Source organism: Microtus oregoni, unplaced genomic scaffold, assembly GCF_018167655.1.
Source record: "Microtus oregoni isolate MIOR12 unplaced genomic scaffold, Mior012 000014F_ref0000157, whole genome shotgun sequence".
NCBI classification, from domain to species: Eukaryota; Metazoa; Chordata; class Mammalia; order Rodentia; family Cricetidae; genus Microtus; species Microtus oregoni.
The window spans coordinates 26,486,351-26,506,494 of record NW_024543073.1 but is presented as its reverse complement, the minus strand read 5'-3'; the positions used below and the strand labels follow the sequence as shown (position 1 = coordinate 26,506,494).

Genomic DNA, 20,144 nt, shown 5'->3' with positions numbered 1-20,144 from the left:
CTTATTTGGTGGAGCATCTTAGTTGTACCAAGTCTTCAGTATTATTGTGTCCAATGCTCTGCCTTCCTTGTCTCAGCTGGAAGTTCTTGCTCTTCTCGAGATCTGCCTCTAGAACTCTGGATTCACTGATGAATTATCAGGTGTTTAGTGTCATAATCATAACACCAATTTTCTAACACCAACCTTTAACTATCTTTTCAATTCGTTTTTCCTCACAAAGTGTTCTACCATCTGTATTTAAAAAAAAAACAAATTTCTCATATTAGTCTCTCCCATCTTCCATCAGTTCTTCCATCCAATAACAGTTATTTTGTAATAGTATTTTAATTGTACTTTAATAAATAAAGCTTGCCTAAAGATAAGTTAGTAAAGCCATCCTACTGGTCAGTCTTACAGACCAGTCAGTGTGACATAGGTATATGCCTTTAATCTTAGTGGTACACACCTTTGATCTGAGCTATAGGGATGATCATAAAATAGGAGCAGACAGCTCTCATTCTTAATCTCATTCTAAGATTCTTGGATGCAGGATCACCATTTCAGACTGAAGTAGAGGTAAGAGCCAGGGGCTTGCTGTTTTGCTTTTCTGACCTTCAGGTTGAACTCCAATATCTCTCTCTGAGTTGTTGCTTGGAGGGTCCGCTTGTTTGTCCTGGCCACCCAGTTAGCGTAGCCCTGAAATAATCACACAGAAATTGTATTATTTAAACACTGTTTGGCCTATTAGCTTTAACTTCTTATTGGCTAACTCTTACATCTCAAGTTTAACCCATTTCTATTGATCTGTGTACCACCACATGGCAGTGGCTTACTGGGAAAGATTCAGCATGTCTGGCTCTGGAGGTTCCATGGCGGCTCTCTCTGACTCTGTTATCTTCCTTCCAGCATTCTGTTTAATTTTCCCTACCTACCTAAGTTCTGCATTATCAAGGTCCCAGAGCAGTTTCTTTATTAACCAATGAAAGCAACACAAAGACAGAAGAGCCTCCTATACCACTGAGTTTTTATTAATTGTGTATCATCATTTTATTTACCTGGTCTCACATTCTTGTCTAATCTACTTTTCCAAAGATAAGTAAGTATAAGGAGGTATACTGTCTCATCTTGTCTCTTATGCATCCATTGTTGTTCAGAGACACATTAATAGCCCACTGCTTAGCATCAGCTTTATATCCTACTAGAACAAGGCAATGCTCTTGTATTCTAATCCTTATAACTCATTTTTGTTCTTTTTGATCTTATTTCATCTTCCAGGGAAAGCTTTTCCATGATTTCCCTAGAGTTTTCTCTAGAATCTCTCCTCTAGGTCTGTCTTCACTCAGTTAGCATACACTCTCGGATGCTGAATGCAATGTCGAGCATTCTGAATGCTTATGAGGGACATAAGAGATCAGAGAGTATGAGTGTTTAACATAGTCCCTCAGATTGTGACACTGCCTGTCACTTCTAAAAGATAAAAACAATGATGAAAATAAAGCATTTCCTTCAAAAAGCTTCAGACTGACAGTGTGGTTCAGAGAAATCTCAGTTGTACCAGTGAAGCATTCCTGAGTACAGAATACACACTTGAGGAGTCCTGTGCCAGGTGGGCCTGGCCCAGTTTGGTACCACACGTTGTTCTGTTGTTGCCTTAGGAGTGTGACCCAGAGGGAACATTGTTGCAGCAGATTCTACCCAGCAGTAGCTGGATGCTCCCATCTAATCACACTGCTAATAGCTACATTTGGCCAGGGAACTCTCAGAATGACTCTATTTTATGCAACAGTTTAAAATCTTTGTTGAACTAACATCCTCAAATCCTACAGCATGATTATCATAACCACTTACTCAACATGCAGCTCTTCATTAACTACTGGGTTTAGGGTTGACAGGACGGTTTCTCTGAAGCCAATTTCCATCTCAAATTTATGAAAATTCAAAAAAAAATGACTGCAAGCATCATCTATGCACTTAACTTTCTCTATATTGGTAGAGTCGGATGATTTTTGTATCATCATGGCCTTTAAAAACTGCAGTATTAATTGTTGTAGATGAAGAAGGTATTCCACAATTCAGAAATTCTGGTAATAATAATTGAATTAAGGCTATTTTTGAATGCATAAAGTATGGTTGTACTGTTCTGCATATTTTAATACACAAACTCTTTTAACTGTAGTGCAACCATTAAAGTTAATTTCATCATATTAATATTTGTCAAAAGACCACACCAAGGCAACAGAAAAATAAAATGATTTCCCCAAATCACATGGCACCTATATTTAAATTCTGGCCTCTTACCAGTATTCCCACACCTGGCGCTCTTTCTATAGACTATCAAGAATAAAACTGTCAACTGGAAATGTTGTTAAAATATATTTTATTAAGCACATGCATCATGAAGTCATTTTTCCCTGTCTTTCAGGTCCCTGCATCCCCAATCCATGTCACAACGGAGGAACCTGTGAGATAAGTGAAGCGTATCGAGGGGACACATTCATAGGCTATGTTTGTAAATGCCCGCGGGGGTTTAATGGGATTCACTGTCAGCACAGTAAGTTAGTGATATTCAATGTGGTTTTATTTTTATTGATCTATTGTGTACAAGTCATTACCCTTCTTGTTTGCAGTCAAGTCATAGATGTGTAGAGCAGCACGAAGCCCAGGCATTTTGGCTCATGCTGCCTCTCTACAGTACATGTTATCTCCCATGATGAGGGCTGCTTCAGTCCTCATACTCTGTGTGACTAGCAATTTGCTTGCTAGCCCTTGTCATTATTATTCAATACAAGTTACAATATGTTGTCATTCATGTTTTAATATTTGTCTCTCTCCTTTATACTTGTCCATAAACTACATTCTCCAAGTATTCCAGCAATTATTCTAGTGATTAGGTTAACAAGCAATGCTCAAGAAACTAAGGATACTCTAGGCTGTAAACAATATATAACTCAGTGTTCTCCTTCTTACATATTGACATTTCTATATGCAAAAATCTCTGGGCCTTCAACAAACATAAAATTGCCTAATGAGAGGCTTAGGACCTTTTCCACTGTGCAATCTCACATGCAGGAAGGCCACAATAAACTCCGAACTGCTGACAGATGATCTTATAGAGGTGGTCACATGCATGCTTAATGCAGAAGGTGAACTTGTGTATTGATCAGGGCATCAAGGTTAGGGCTAGGGAGACAACATGGGGTAGGAAGAGTGAATATGGAATATTGCCAATGAATACAAAAGTATACTTAGCAAAATGGTTTAGACAAATCTTGTTATATCAGCCCTGTCAGATTTTCAGCTACCCAGAGCAAGCATAATATGTCTTAACTCTGAGACACTGGAAGCAGCCTGCGATTTCCTACAGTCTTTCCACTATCAGGAATTTGTAGAACTTCTGGAGAAGTTTCCTATAAGTACTGAAATGCTCTTGTTCCTTACATCTGGCACCTGGCCTTCCTTGAGTGATCTCTAAGTCTCAGATCATTAACAAGTAAATTAGAGACTATTCATTTTCATACCCTACATTCAGAAGTGCCAAGGTTGATTGTCCTTGAAGGTAGAATCACAGCTCATTCTCCACATGGGAGCTTCTCATAACATATCTAGAGAAACTAGATAGCAACTCTGCCTTCATCTCTGGTGTTTCCTTTCATTCAATCCCATGATGGAAATATGAGAACCATTTCTGCCCAGAGTATAAAGATGTGTTACCAGATGCAAGGCCTGAGGTAGACAGCCTTCTTACTCCTGTAATCGAGCATGAACTTCTTGTATTTAGTGCACACAAAGGATCTCTCCAAAGGAAGAAACAGATTTTTATCATGGATGTTTTCAAAAATCAGCTATGGGGAATAAGTAAAAATCCCTGGCTTCAAGCCGGGCGGTGGTGGCACATGCCTTTAATCCCAGCACTGGGGAAGCAGAGGCAGGCGGATCTTTGTGAGTTCGAGACGAGCCTGGTCTACAAGAGCTAGTTCCAGGACAGGCTCCAAAACCACACAGAAACCCTGTCTCGAAAAACCAAAAAAAAAAAAAAAATCCCTGGCTTCAAAATAGTATAATATACATATTTTTATTGAAAATAATTTTTCATACAATATATTTTGATGGTAGTTTCCCCTCTCCCTACTCCTGCAAGGTACTTCCTACTTCAACACCCACTCAACTCTATGACTGTTCTTCTCTGTTTCTATAGGAAAAGGAGTAAACAACAAAAACAAGTTGGATAAGAATAAAAAAAATCAAAGCACAAGAAACACACTCACACTTGAAATTTAAATGTAATCACTTATGCACAGTGTTCAGTTGTGAGTCTGTTCTAGTTCCCAGTTACTGTAAGAAGAAGTTTCTCTGATGATAGCTGAGCAAGACTCTGATCTTTGGTTACATCAGAATTGACATTAGGAGTCATTTTAATTGAAGGCATAAGTCACAATCAATGCCACACCAATTTGGGGTTATGATTATTAGGGTGGTATTTATTTAAAGGGGAAAAACCTTACAGATCACTGTCCCAGGCAACAGCCCTCTACGCAACCAGGAAAGGAGTCTAGTCGCTGGCAGAGCAGGAAGTGAAGAGAGCAAGGAGAGGGAAGTGGCCGCTTTTTTAAAGGGAGAGAGACCACGCCCCAATGGGCTGGTATCTCAGCGGTGATAGGCTGGAGGAGTGGGAGGACCTCCTGCAACATTTTAATGCTATGTTTTTTTTATTTATTTATTAAAGATTTCTGCCTCCTCCCCGCCACCGCCTCCCATTTCCCTCCCCTCCCCCGATCAAATCCCCCTCCCTCATCAGCCCAAAGAGCAATCAGGGTTCCCTGACCTGTGGGAAGTCCAAGGACCACCCACCTCCATCCAGGTCTAGTAATCTATGTTATTTTAACAGAACATTAGAATTTTCTTTTCCACTAGGCCAGATGGCATATGCAATCTAAGGTTCATGGCCACCCAAGCAACCAAGGTACAAAGACTGAGGAATTGGGAACACTTAATCTTAAATCTCAAACCCCTCTCTCAGGGCTCAGAGCGCTCCCACCAGCTCTTCAGTGAACCCAAGGCTGAAAGATTAGAAGAGCCAGAACTGCAGGATGGCGTCCATATACAACTAGGCAGATGTGCATAAGACCTCACAGAGACTACAACAGCATGTTCAGAACCAACAAAGTTTCAAGATAAATGGCCTCTGTCCTAGTTAGGGTTACTATTGCTATGATAGAAAACCAAGATGAAAAGCAACTTGGAGAAGAAGGGTTTATTTGGCTCATATGTCCACATTGTCATTGATCCCTGAAAGAAATTAGGACAAAACCTCAAACAGGACAGGAGCCTGTGCAGAAGTTGAAGCAGAGGCCAGGGAGGCATGCTACATACCAACTTGCTCAGCTTCCTCAATCTGTTTTATTATAGAACCTAGGATCACAAGCAGAGGGTGGCTTCACCCTCAATAGAGTGGCCTCCCCCCATCAATCACTAATTTAAAAAAATCCTATAGCTAAAACTTATGTAGGTAGTTTTTCAATCGTGGTGCCCTCCTTTCAGATGACCCTAGCCTGTGTCAAGCTGACATAAACTAGCCATCTGCCTCTAGCTCCCACGTATGGTTAGATGAGCCATTTATTGTGGAACATTAGAGATGGGTCAGTCTAAGATAATTCTTTATCCCATACACCACAGTGGGACATTCAAGTCTTTTCCCACATTCCCTTATCTCATAATACAGAAACTTGGAATCACAATTTATTCCTGAACTCCAAGTCTTACTTTAAAGCATGAGACTTCCCCCTTTATAGTAACTTACATTCCAAAAACTTTAACTGCCTCTCAAGGGTTGTAGTGGAAAGCCCAAGGCTATGAAATTCAATTCTGGATTGGTATTTTATATCTAAATTACCCAGTTTGTCTCCTGTGGCATGCATCACAATAAGAAGTGAGGCAGAAATGTATGAAAGAGGATTGAATCTGGATTTAGAAACTGGGATTTGAGACATGACCTTTACAGTTATTGGAAAAGTGACCTTGAGTCAGTCATTTGACCTTTCCTCAATTGAAAACATATAAATTAAGTTATTGAAGTAGAGAAAGGTGACCTTGGGTTCACATAAGTCAGGGGAGTATTATGACTAAATGGAGGCTTGCTCACTGCACAAAGGTTATCAAACCTTCCTCTTTCAGGTGGAATTGGAAAGGATTATACATTGGAAAAGCAGATTTAGAAGTGCTAGAGCCCCTCGGAGATTCTTCAGGTAGGAGAAGTAGAAAGAAATGTTTAATCCCTCGATAGGAAAGACAGAGATGTGAGTCAGTTTTCTATTCTCATAACAGCTTTATGACCCAGATATTTCCTAAGGCATTGCTACCCAAGGTGTGATGAGATCTCAGCACCACCCATAAGCATTTTAGAAAAGTAGATTAATTATAACTTAACTGAGTAGAATTTGTGTTCATGATCCTCTAATTGATAAACACACACACACACACACACACACACACACACACATTGATAAATCATTCATCGGACTTGAAAAATCTACATGTACCATTTCAGAAAGAAGAAATGATTTCTACCTTCTGTTATATCGTAATAGACATTAAACAAAGCATTTATTAAGGTTTTTGAAATCAAACTATTTTGAAAGTCAATAATTTGAGAAGTGTACTAATAACCCAGTGATATTTTTAATTCACATGTAGCATACTTTTATTTATACAATGTATTTTTATTGAAAATAGATTGCTTTTTATACAACATATTTTGATTACTAGTACCTAGCTTTCTTAAGTTTTTCCCAGCTCCTCCTATCCCCAACTAGTTCCTCCCTATTTCCTGCTCACACAATTTATACTATTTCTTTATCTCATTAGAATACAAGCAGGCATAGAAATATTTTATTAGGAAGAAAGAAGAAATAATTACTAAATCAATTCTATATGATAGATTGTGAACTAAATATACTTTTGAATATATATTTATAAACAATCAAAAATAACTTTCTGATACATGATTGATAAATGTATGTTAATAAATTTATTTTAGGAAGAACTTAGCCAAGGGATAATTACAAAAATCTTTTCCAGTGCCAACACTAATAATACTAATAAGTTAGGACTAAATTGATAAAAAATATATACACTTTATTCTTAGAATAGTTTTATTTTACAAAAAAAATGAACAGGGAATATGGAAAACCCCATTTATCTCTCCTGTAATTGTGCCCTAATTTTAGCATTTTAGCTCGCATAGTAAGTATTTTTGTAAATTAATTTTGATGCAGCAGTTTGGTTTGGTTTGTTTGGAGGGAGGGTTTCACTATGCAGCTATTGACTAGACTGGATTTCAATACATAGATTGCTAAATTTCAATATATATATAGAAAGGCCTCAATCAGCCAGAGATGCCCCTGCCTCTGCCTCCTGAGTACTACCGTTAAAGGTGTGTTCCACAACTCTCAACTATTTCTACAGTTCTGTCAACTAAAGTCCACACTGTATATTTGGGCCCACACTTTTTATCATATACTTACATGTGATTATAAAAGTCATAAAATATATGTCCACTGGGTCACACAAAACAGTTTTACTTAGCTAAATATCCCCATTTTCTAGCTATGTATCTCTTCTTGTTCAGCCCTTGTGATTTGAATAGGTAGGGCCCCCACAGACTTATGTGTTTGAATGCTTTACCCAGAAGGAGTGGCACTATTAAGAGGTGTGACCCTTTTGGAGGAAGCGTGTTGCTGTGGAGGTAGGCTTTGAGGTCTTACATGTTCAAGCTAAGTCCAGTGTGACACACAGTTCCTTCTGCTGCCTGTGGATCAAGATATAGAACTCTCAGCTCCTTTTCTAGCATCATGTATGCATGCACAGCACCGTGACCCACCAATAATGGACTAAACCCTCTGGAACTATAAGCTAGCCCCAATTAAACGTTTTCCTCTGTAAGAGTTGCCATGGTCATAGTGACTCTTCACAGCAAGAGAAACTCTAAGATAAAGTTTTACCTTTAATAGGTGCTGATACTGTATTTCGTCTCTGTAGCTGTGCCTTTTTCAGTATGTTAAACGGTGAGAATCTTAAAGTGTGTTGCCTTTCAAGTAGATAATTATTACTTTAAAATATGTATTTAGGGTTCCTCTATAATATAGTCTATATTTTTGTGGTTCATTTATTTTTTAAAAATGCTCATGTTCTACAGTTTTTCCAGTTTTGCTTCCACATTTGTCTACTAGAATATATTTTGCCTTCTTAACTCTTTTTGTTTAGGGGAAAATAAATAAAGCTACCTGTGCAGAGTTTTGGTGAGCACACATTTTCAGCTAATTTAACTAAACCTGGGATGGAATGCAGGTGGTGGATTGGAGGGCAGAAGTGCACTCAGTTTGGTTAAAAAATATTTTAAATCTCCTTATTGCATGGCATACTTACCAGCAATGAGTTACAGACTGTTGTACACTTTAATCATGATTTGTTTCAGTTAGTTTTGCATTTTAGCGATTACATGGATTTTTAATTATATCAAAAATGTAATGAAATTATAACCTTCTAAGAATTTTATAATAATGTTAAGTATTAGGTTTGATGGAAAAATTATATTTGTTTTTAAAATGACAAAGAAAGTATGTGATATGCACAGACCAACTCTGATATGTGTGTAAATTAAATCATACAAATTACAGGATGAATTGGTGTCTAATTTAGTTGTCAAGACAGTAGGCTTCTGAAAGGTTTTTATAAGCATAGAGTATTCTACAAGATGCTGAATTTAGAGTGTGCTCGAAGTACTCATATTTTTGCTTGTTGCTTAGTAACAAATCTAATGCTGTTGAGAAGGACTATTTCTTCATTACCAGGACTCTGCCTATCTTCCCAAGGAAGCATTCTCCCAACCTGCATGCTCAGTTTCACCGCTTTCAGTTTCTTCTTCTTCAGAAAAGAAAGGCTGGCCTTGAAGCCAACCAAGCTCAGGAGTTAAATGATTGGCTTATTAAAGACACCGTCCATGTTATTAGGTTAGCTCAAGATAGAAAGCTTTGTAACCTCCTTTCTCTCTGAAAAAGTTGCCCAGAAAAAAAAATGTAGAATATAACATTTTCTCTTTATAGATTTTGTTGCCTACTGTAAAACAGGCTGATCTCAATTTTGAGTTATAGATGTTTAGTTTAACACTTTCAGCTACTGTTCACTGTACTCATGACTCATTTCATTTTTATAAACTGCAAAATTCATTTTTATTATATTTAGGAAATGATATTTGTTACTTCAATAATTAATGGTAATTGTACCTAATCATGTTTGACAATTACATGTTTTTTATTGTTTCTATGCAATTATTGTTTTATTTCTATCCTATAGAATCAGAATATTTGGCAAAAATGTTAGACTTCACACCTCATAATTTTTTTACTTCTTTTACTATTTGCCACTATACTATAATCACATCATTATTCCTTTGCCTTCCCATTTATGCTTTGCTCTCATTCAAATCCATAGACTCCTTTTCCACTAATTCTTGTTACGTGTGTGTGTGTGTGTGTGTGTGTGTGTGTGTATTCTTCAATACATAAGTACAACCTGCTCGGTCTGTGTATGTTAGTTTTCAGTACCCATGTAATCTTTAGCTGCCTCAAACTTGAGGGCCACTAACTTACTGACTAGCCATCTATCTACAGTGTCATATCTAGAGGAAGCAGCAATTTATGGGGGATATTATGGATTAAACCTGGCTTTGAAATAATCTTGATCAATAGATGAATGACCATTTGACATTTAATCATTCAGAACTTCAGAATTGCTCATCAGATTTCTCAATTCAACAGAAGATTACTGAAGTTTTGCTGCCTTGTGTATTGGAAACATGATGTGTACAAATATTGAAGTAAATAGTTTTTGTCTTACCTGCCTACATTGGGTATTTTTAGGGTCCTAGGCATTGTCTATGCACTCACTTTAAAACTCTTACAGCTTAATGCTGGGAAAAAGAGGTATAAAGTCAGAGAGAAGCCATGGAGCTGCCAGAGTCAGACCTGCTAAAACTTTAGCCGGTAAGCCACAGCCAGGTGGCGATACACAGATTAATAGAAATGGGTTAAATTACGATGTAAGAGTTAATCAATAAAAAGTTAGAGCTAATGGGCCAAGCAGTGATTTAATTAATACAGTTTTTCTGTGATTATTTCGAGGCTAATCAGCCAAGAACTAACTAGTGGCCTCTTTCCAAATAACATGCATGGTTTATGAAGTCATACATGGTTAATGAAGACTTGAGTAGATGTGTACAGTGTTCATATTTGAAAAAATATTTAACATCGATTACATGAATATCATAAACTTTTTTTTACTAGTGAACTTGAGTAGGAAATAAATTACCTCTTGTTGGACTATATAATACATTTTTTTTATTTTTTTATCATTTCTAATATGCATTATTACAGTATTTTTTCTGTTGTCTATGGCTTGACTAAGATAGGATCTAAAATTTAAAAAGCATCAATGACAAAACACATATTTAGGTACTGAGTTCTAGATAAGTATTAAAACAATGGCTTGTAAATATATGATGATAAGGTTTCTCTCCCATCTACCATTTCCTGAATAATCACTCTAATGCTCAATATTAATTACAAACTGTTTGGCCAATTGCTCAGGCGTATTACTAAATAACTTTCACAACTTAAATTAACCCATTTCTAGTAATCTGTTTATTGTCATGTGGTCCATGACTTACTGGTAATGGTGTGACATCTTCTCTGACAGCTACTGACATTTCCCTGACTCTGTCTTCTTTTCCCCTGTATCTTTGCTTAGATTTCCCTTCTAGCTCTATTCTGGCTGACTATTGACCAAATCGTCTGCTTTATTAACCAATAGTAATAAAACATGCTCACAGCCTACAGAGAGACATCCCATATCCACATGCATGCTGTTATGGTTTTGGTCCCTTTAAGAGACAAGCCACGCCCACTCCTTCCCCCATCCGCTGAGGCACGCTGATCTCCAGCTTCCAGCCTGAGCTTGTTCTCTTTTCCATCTTCCTCTCAGAGAGGCAGCTTGGTTTCTGCCTCTCTCCCCACTTCTCTGCTTCCCTCCTTCTCTGTCTCTTTCTCCTATCTCTCTCTCTCTCTCTCTCTCTCTCTCTCTCTCTCTCTCCCTCTCTCTCTGTCCCCCCCCCTTCACCCTTCCTCCTCCATAAACCCCTGAATAAACATTCAACCTCACCCTGCATGTCTTGTCTATCCATGTTTCTGTCTTCTGCCTGCCTGCCATGTGTCTCCCTGCCTGGAACCAGCCATTGCTCGGGGACCAGCAGCCGTCTCTGCCTGGGGCCCACTGCCTGCCACCACATGGCCTGCCGCCACCATTTGGGACTTACAGCATTTCTGCTGCCTGCTGCCGCGGGGATCTTGGAGCATTTTTTAAAAAAGAACAACACATGCTATGTGCATGTGTAGAGATCAGACATAACCTGAGTGAATTTCTCCTCTGCATCTTCTATATGGTTCTGGGATCAAACTCAAGTAACCAAGCATGGAAACAAATGCCTTTACTCTCTGAGTCTTCTCACTGATTCAAACTATATATATAAAATTCATAAAGTCCAACCCAGAGATAAGAAACTACTTGCAAGTGATGGTTGTTGGGTATGGAAAAGTAAGGTTTATTCAGGATGTGTCCAATGAAAGGCACATATGGATCAATAGGTTTCTTTCTATATCCTTACACATACATGAAACCCTAAATGGACTCAGCACTAAATACCCTCTATTTAAAATAGAAGATAAGAAAGCACATAAAGTTCAGAGAAAAAAGAAGTGGTGGGGGATAAGGAGTGAATCTTAAGGCAGGAAATGGAGCTTTGATGAAACATTATATAAATATACAAAATTCAAGAGCAATAAAATATATTAGAAAAGAGACACATGATAAAATCAGTCACCCCATGCTGATTTTTATCAAGTGTAGGGCTGCATCATGCCTGATAGTGCACTCCCAGGCCACATGCTCTGCTCCCTACCAACTAGGAACTAGCATTTCCTCAAAGGGACTGATCTAAGCCTCTTCATATCTGTGTTATCCTATGCTTGCCTGGTTTGTTTTTTATTGTGCACAAGTTGTTTTCATGCTGCTGTAAAGTAAAAGGTCTGCAGTATAAATAAATAATTAAAACTGTAATTTTCAGCTAAGGGACAACCATAAAAATCAACTGACAATACATTATCATTTTGTCTTTCAAGTTAGCTGAGTTATAATTGTACGGTACAGTTGACTTTCAAGAAAACATTTCAAAGAAAGATGTAAATCAAAACTAATATAATTACAAGATAAAATACAATAATCGTTTTGGAAAATAAGGGCATAATTTACATTGTAATGAGAAATCTGGACATCAACATTGTATTGAGCGAATATTTACCAGTGTTGGCTTTAGGATCTAACTTGATTGATTTTGGCTCTCATTTTCCATATTGATTTAGTAATCATATTACAGCATATATATATATATATATATATATATATATATATATCTTGAAGATGAATTAACTTTTGTAATTCAGAAACTTTTAATAATTTTAATGGCAACTTAGAATAGTTCTAAATGAAAATATCTTACCCTTAATGATCTGAAAAATACTATTTTATGTAGAAAGTAAAGGAATTGCTTGGCTTTTGTATTAAGATGAATACAGTTTATCTGGATGATGAACACAGGCATATATGATGAAATGAGAGCTCATATATACCAGGGATTAAATACAGGCCTTAGCATGTCATACAGATTTGAATTAGTAATTCTGATAAGTCCTGGTTTTCTTCCCATGTGAGTTATTTTTCTCATTTATATGAATGACCATTTAGATAATTACTAGAAATTTAAGGCAGGAAAAAAAGAATTTTGGCTTAGATTAAGAGAGAATGGTGATGTCCACTATGGCCAGGAATACATAGCTGAGGAGGCAGCAACTGATGAAGCAGATGGCATAATAGCTGCATTGAAGAGAAGATTGATGCTCAACTTTCTTTCTCATTTTTCCATTGTTACTCAATCCAGGAATCCAGTATATTCCATACTGCTTGAACTGGGTTTAGACTTTCTCTTTTAAGTTAAACATTCTTGGAACATTGTCACAGTCATATCAGATGTATGTATCTATGAGTCTGTCAAGACAATGATGAGGGTCAGCTCACAGTTTCAGCTAAGCAGAAATCACTGGATTGATTGTTAGTCACTAGATTTTATCTAAAAATTCCTGGACAATTTAAAATATTTGTAAGTGCTTTTGTGTAATTATGAAAGTTATGCATTTGCAATTTATTCATTATTATCTCAGTCACTGGTTTTCCAAAATACTCTTTCCTTTTAGCATGACAGAAGGAATCAGGACTAAAATAAATACTGAATATATACGAGCTAGTTATGGAATAGAGGAATGAAACACTAAACTCTTCAGCTTAAAAAGTAAGGACTAATTATGCTATAATTTCTTTCAGCAACAGGTGTGTGAGGGAGAGAAAGTGAGAGAGTCACACACTAACCAAACACGGAGAGAGGAGACACGCTGTAAATGCTACTGCTCTTATTTTCTTTTCAGAAGAATTAAGACATCTGGGCCTGATGCCTCTGTGTGTCCTGTGATTTGTTAAAAACTATCCAGATTCCATTCCCCCAACCCATCTTCTCCACCAAACCACCATTTCCAGTGTGACATTATGCTAAATGTTTTGCTGACTGTACACTTGTCACTTGTCTATCTCCATTATAAAAAGCTTAAATGACTGCTTTAAATGAGACTTTACATTGAGTCATTTCTGTATTCAAAAACATCCAGGGTAACCTAGCATGCTCAAAGTTGAATTTTATCTGCTTTGCTGAGAGCCAACGTGTTGGACCTGCTGATCTCCCTGACCATCTTTCACCAACTCATGTTCTAACAATTTTCTCTCTGTTACTTCTTCTCTAGTCTTCAGTCATGACACAGTTGCTTTCTGTCTGGGACTTTTGGATCTGAGTCACTTACATGCTTTGCTCTTTGCTAGATTACTACAATGCTTGTCTCTTATCTTGATATCAGACTTTAACAAAAGAGATACATTTCAAAGTGATAGTATAGTGAGGGGAAGGACATTCTGTTGTACCTTTCAGTATCACCTCTTTACGCAGCATTTATTATTATTATTATTATTATTATTATTATTATTTTATTATTATTAATTGGCATTAGCATTTATTACTCACAGCATAATATATTCTGTATTTATGGTGTTTGTCCTTCTATCTAAAGAATAAGGTTCTTTTCTAGAATAAAATGTTAATTTGCTTATGTCTCACTCCCACTGCCTTGCCTGAAAGAACCTAGGTTATAGTAACTGTTTGATATATATTAAAAGAATAAAGGAATATGTTGGTGTTGATCAATAAAGCAACCGTGTGCGTTCTGTGATGTTGGCCCCTGAAGTAAACCAAAAGGAAACATGAAATATGTGCCTTTTAGAGCCTATGAAATTAATGAGGATTAAAAGACCACTTCACCTGATAGTGAGGCTTATGGCATAATGAATTTGGAACATTGCTTATTTTCTCTCTTCTTTTTGAGAATACCAATATTCATGATCTTTTTGATGGTTCTGTGTCATACTTCAGTTTTTAAAGAATGACTAATAGATAATTGATAGAAAATTTTTAAGAATTTAAAACTGTTTAACTCAGTGACCTATAAGACATAGTCTTTGATGAGCAGAAAAAGTCAAAAATGGAGAATTTAATAACCACCCAGATGGGAGTGGACAGGTAATTGAGGCAGGAAGCAAAGGTAGAGTGTACCTAAAAGCCATGGCAAGATTCCTTTGCATCTTCAAATAAGCATGTTCTAATAAAAAATACAGTAGGGGAAAGCCCCCACTCATATATAACTACAGTGTCCTAGACATAGTGAATAGGTTTATATTGCCATGTACGTAGTGACTTGTTTTGTCTGAAATATTATAGAGCAATGAAAAGTGGTCCCCATCAAGATTACCTAAAGAGTGATTTGACCTGTTTGCTACTAGTCTGTGCCATTATTTCTGCTTTGTAGTTAGCAAACTGTTTTTCCAGGAGTCACTGTCCTTTGAGTAAGCAGAGCACTTCCTCAGCCACATTTTCCAAGTCACCTATACCTTATAACTTCATCTGGACAATACAAACTGAAGAATTTCATAAGCTTCTGTTGGACAGCCAAAGTTCTATACACTTTGAGCGTGGTAATGCAAGGCAGGACTTAGTAGTGTTGGAGATATGTTCAGGACCAGAGTTATCCTTATAAGAGAAAATGCCCTGAGAACTCAAGTTCACACTGAGAGCATCATGAGTGGTTTGCCCTAGAACTGATGGCTCTGGTATGTGTCGATTAAGTTCTGTGACTTGAAAGTACAGCCACTTTTGGGGGTTCAAACTGTTTGTCCAACTTTTAGCTTCCTGTGCTTTGTCAATTCAAATTCAAGAGCTTTGGTGGATTTTTGAAGCCATCCACATTCTTTCTCTCAAACACTTTCTTTAAAAGTTATGATTTATATTAAGAATATAATTACAAATTAAGGGACTAGAACACTATGAAGCAAGGGTATAAAGAAGTAAGATGATAGATTCTGTTTTATATTCATTAAGATTTCTTATAATATATTAGATTTGAACTGATGCTTTGACATCTATGAGCCCTGCGAACAAATAGAACCTCTGGCTGACTCCATTCTGGACCATAACAGGGCAAAGGCAAGGATGCTTAGGGGATAGGACAGAGATTCCAAAATATGACAGTGAAGGAATGTGAGTGGATTCCAAGTGGACCCGACTCATCTCCCCAAACCAAGCAGCTCTATGCTTTTGGAGGCATGGAGTCTTACAGCAGCTTCCAGGGAATCTCCTTTATTCTACTGCCTCATGGTCAACAAGGACATAAAACAAAATGGTATAATGGCAAATCACTGAAGGGGACTATGTATGTGGAATTCTCAGTAGTGAAATTGCATGAAATTGCCTCACGAAGACAAAGAACCTATAATTGAGTTTCTGTTGCAGCCACATTAACATAAGCATGAAGTAAGACTCTCATCTATAATACCAGAGATAGAAAAACATGGTGCTTGGATGAAGATATTCTACAATAAGGAAAATAATGAATCCCTCTTTCCTTCCCGGCTCCTTTTTTTTATTAAAAATTTCTGCCTACTCCCAGCCTCCCTTTTCCCTCCCCCTCCCCCCACTCCCCACCCCCTACTTCCCTTCCCCTCCCTCTCCAATCCAAAGAGCAGTCAGGGTTCCCTGCCCTGTGGGAAGACCAAGGTCCTCCCCACTCCATCCAGGTCTAGGAAGGTGAGCATCCAAACAGGCTAGGCTCCTACAAAGCCAGTACATGCAGTAGGAACAAAACCCACTGCCATTGTCCTTGGCTTCTCATCAGCCCTCATTGTTCGCTATGTTCAGAGAGTCCGGTTTTATCCCATGATTATTCAGTCCCAGCCCAGCTGGCCTTTGTGAGCTCCTAATAGATCAGCCCCACCGTTTCAGTGGGTGGGTGCACCCTTTGCGGTCCTGACTTCCTTGCTCATGTTCTCCCTCCTTCTGCTTCTCATTTGGACCTTGGGAGCTCAGTCCAGTGCTCCAGTATGGGTGTCTGTCTCTATTTCCATCCATCACCAGATGAAGGTTCTATGGTGATATGCAAGATATTCATTAGTATGGCTATAGGATAGGGCCATTTCAGGCTCTCTCTCCTCAGCTGCCCAAGAACCTAACTGGGGATATCTCTCTGGACCCCTGGGAACCCCTCTAGAATTAAGACTCCTGCCAACCCTAAAATGATTCCCAGCTCCTTTTATACACAATGCCAGCAGTAAGCTCTGCCTTAAGCTTCAAACCAGAAATCTTCCTCTAACATGCACTCCACAGTACAGGCCTAACAGCCCCCAGGAGCACACACACCTAGGGACATGTTCTGTCTCCCAGTGGCAAAATATTTTCCCAAATGACACTGAGTATACAGGCCTGTAAGAGTTTCTTCTCTATGTCTGTTCTCCCATGGATGGACCATACCAATTAATATATCCAATCCCCAGATCAGCAGCAGGTATACACAGCTGTCAGTGTATACCTGAGGGTGAAGCAAATCATGGAGTTTGGAAATGGGCAGGCATCCTTCAAGATATGTACATTTAGAATTGTCTGGCACACATTACCTTTTTTCCATTTATTTTATGGAACTCAGAGACACAAAAGTTCTAAATTTGAGCACAGCCTCCTACATTTTAATAAAGCGAACAGACACACATTTGAAATAATTTATTCACATATTTACACATTTTAGCTATCCATCATTATGAGGGGGCTGCCATTCCAAAGAAGCTTTGCCAATGCTCAGAGTCCCAGATTCCCATAGACTACAACAATCCCAAAATGTAGCAGGTGTAAGCAAGGAAAGAGAAGTCCCAAATTTAATATCCTTTTGAATTTATACACAGTACATGGAATTATCTTGCTATTTAAGCTACAATTGGGAAATTGCTTATTAAATGAAAATATGCTCAAAGCATCCTATTGCCTAAAATGAATAAAAATCTCATTGAAGTTGTTTGAAAAGATAATAAAGACTCAGAAGCCAACAAATACCAAGTGTTTATCTAAGAGAAACTTTTGACCTTTTTTTTTTTTTAATTTTATAGCCTGGATCACTCTTGAGATGAAGAAAGCAGCAGTGATTTTATGTTTCGAAAGAGACTGCTCTCATAGTCATGCAGTGGTTCTACCACATGCCCACATTGCCCAGACCTGAGTACAAGCTGGTGTTACGAAGCCTAGGTTTCCAAAGGAGGCATCCTGAAGCCCAGAAAAAATAATTTTATTAGTTCCTCTAAAAGAGAAAATAAATATGAGAAGAATAAATTATCTTTCTATAAACATAGAAATGTGACTAATATAGTTCTATCAAGCATTAGACTGATATGTATTCTTAATTTATATATTGACTCAGACTACAATAGTGAAAACAAAATAAAGCCAATGCATGTGCACACACTTTCAAAAAATAACTATAAAAACTTCTGTGTTGTGGCTTCTATATAGGAATTTAAGGTAAGCTAAATTACAAATGCAGATTATTTACTTTAGATACCAGTTGTCTTTCAACACTTTGTATAATGTAAATTTCTTTTTGTTGTTGTTGTTGAAAAAAATTCTGCCTCCTCCCTGCCTCCCATTTTCCTCCCCCTCCCCCCACTCTTCTCCCCCTCCCCCCACTCCTCTCTCCCTAACCCCACTCCTTTCTCCCTCCCCCTACTCCATTCCCCCTCCCTCTCCAGTCTGAAGAGCAGTCTGGATTCCCTGCCCTGTGGGAAGACCAAGGTCCTCCCCACTCCATCCAGGTCCAGGAAGGTGAGCATCCAAACAGGCTAGGCTCCCACAAAGCCAGTTCATGCAGTAGGATCAAAACCTAGTGCCATTGTACTTGGCTTCTCATCAGCCTTCATTGTCCACCATGTTCAGAGAGTCTGGTTTCATCCCATGCTTATTCAGTCCCAATCCAGCTGGCCTTGGTGAGCTCCCAATAGATAAATTTCTATTCATTAAATTGTATGGTAGAGATGCGGAAAGTGGATCTCCTGGGAACCCTGTAGCTAAATATTCACACCTGTCAGTTTGCACAGAGACAATGGAGATATATTTAAAATATCACAAAAGTGTATGTTGTTTGTTTTCATTTTTCTGTGTATAATCTGTGATAGGCATGTAGTATATGATTTTATGAGTTTTGTAATAAAGAGGTTGTAGAAGGGGAATAAAATGACTGTAAAAGTTTTAAAGACTACATCAATACTCTATACATTAAGAATCAAACAGGCATACAAAAATAAAAAGTTATAGAATTGGATTCCATAAGTTTGAGGCTGAAAAATTAAGGTAAATTACAGAATTTATTCGCTAGTACATGCTTTTATGTGAAATTTTTCCTTAAGATCTTAGTATAAAAACTTTAGGATATAAACGCCAACTTTATCACATTTATTTATTTATGTCTTATTTTATATTATCCACCTTACTGGTGAATAAGTAGTAAGCAAACACAAGCTGCTTTACCAATAGGTAGCATTAAACAATGCTGCCTCATGTTTGTTAGTAGACCCCCAAATTTTTGCTTTGGCAAACAGTGTATCTTGTTGAATTTCTGAGTTCCCTTTCATCTCCAGGGACTTCTATTTGTAGCCTAATTCAGGACTTGTTTCTGAGAAACAGCTGACATGTTTAGATATGTATGAATGTAACAGAAGTTTTTTTTGTTTTGTTTTGCTGGTGGAAATTGAATAAGTTATATTCTCAGTATTGACTTTAATTTCTTTCAGTGTCAATACTAATCATGAAAATTTCAGAACAGCGTTCTCCTTCTGGGTGAAAAAGTAAATTGCTAAGGCCTTGAAGGTTACCTACTTTTGTGAATTTCAGATAAGAGTGGAGAAATGAGAATGCCAAAATGTTACATACCCTGCACAAAGTAATTGATAGATTGATAAGCCAGTCATATTTCAATTACTTTCACTGTCAGTTTTATTCTGGTTTTATAAATGTGCTCCCTTTTTTTCTGTTTTCTCAGATGTAATGAAGCTTGTTGTGTCTCAGTCTTGTCTGTGTACTATTTTAATGTTTTAATTAAATGCATCATGCTGCTTTGTTAGAGCAACACTTTGTTCAGTGATATATCCTAGCTACTATTGTCTAGAAAATTTTAGAACATCCCAGTTTATTGGCATCAAAATATGCAATATTCTAAGCTGAGACATTGTTTAATTTTAGTTATCCTTTCTAAATATAAATGCATTTGTAAATTATACATTTTGAATTTTATATGCTCTTATCTTTAAATATATAATACAACTGTATAAGAACTAATTGCAAGTGAAGAGCAAATGTTCCAACAGAATTTAAGAATAAAAATAACCATCAACATATCCATACCTACGTCTACATAGGCTTCATACAAAGATTAGGTACGTGGGTAACACAGATGTAATTGGGAATACAGCATTAGTTATATTGAGTGAACAAAATTTAAAGGGCACAAGAGATAATGTGATGGAAAATAGAAATAGTTTATATTTCAAAGAATACTATCTTATAAAGCAAAATGAAATAATATTGCCAGAAAAAAGTT

The 20,144-nt window shown here is 37.4% G+C and overlaps 1 protein-coding gene across 3 annotated transcripts in view; it reads left to right on the top strand.

Moving 5' to 3' along the window:
- Edil3 (EGF like repeats and discoidin domains 3) overlaps window positions 1–20,144 on the top strand; it is a 434,158-nt gene that overhangs the window by 198,400 nt on the left and 215,614 nt on the right. For 2 of the 3 annotated variants that reach the window (XM_041663624.1, XM_041663623.1), the window contains one exon: window positions 2,402–2,530. The exons of the other annotated variant lie outside the window; for it this stretch is intronic. In XM_041663624.1, coding sequence (XP_041519558.1) covers window positions 2,402–2,530 — 129 coding nt within the window. The remainder of the gene's footprint in view (window positions 1–2,401; window positions 2,531–20,144) is intronic. 3 annotated transcript variants of the gene reach the window in all.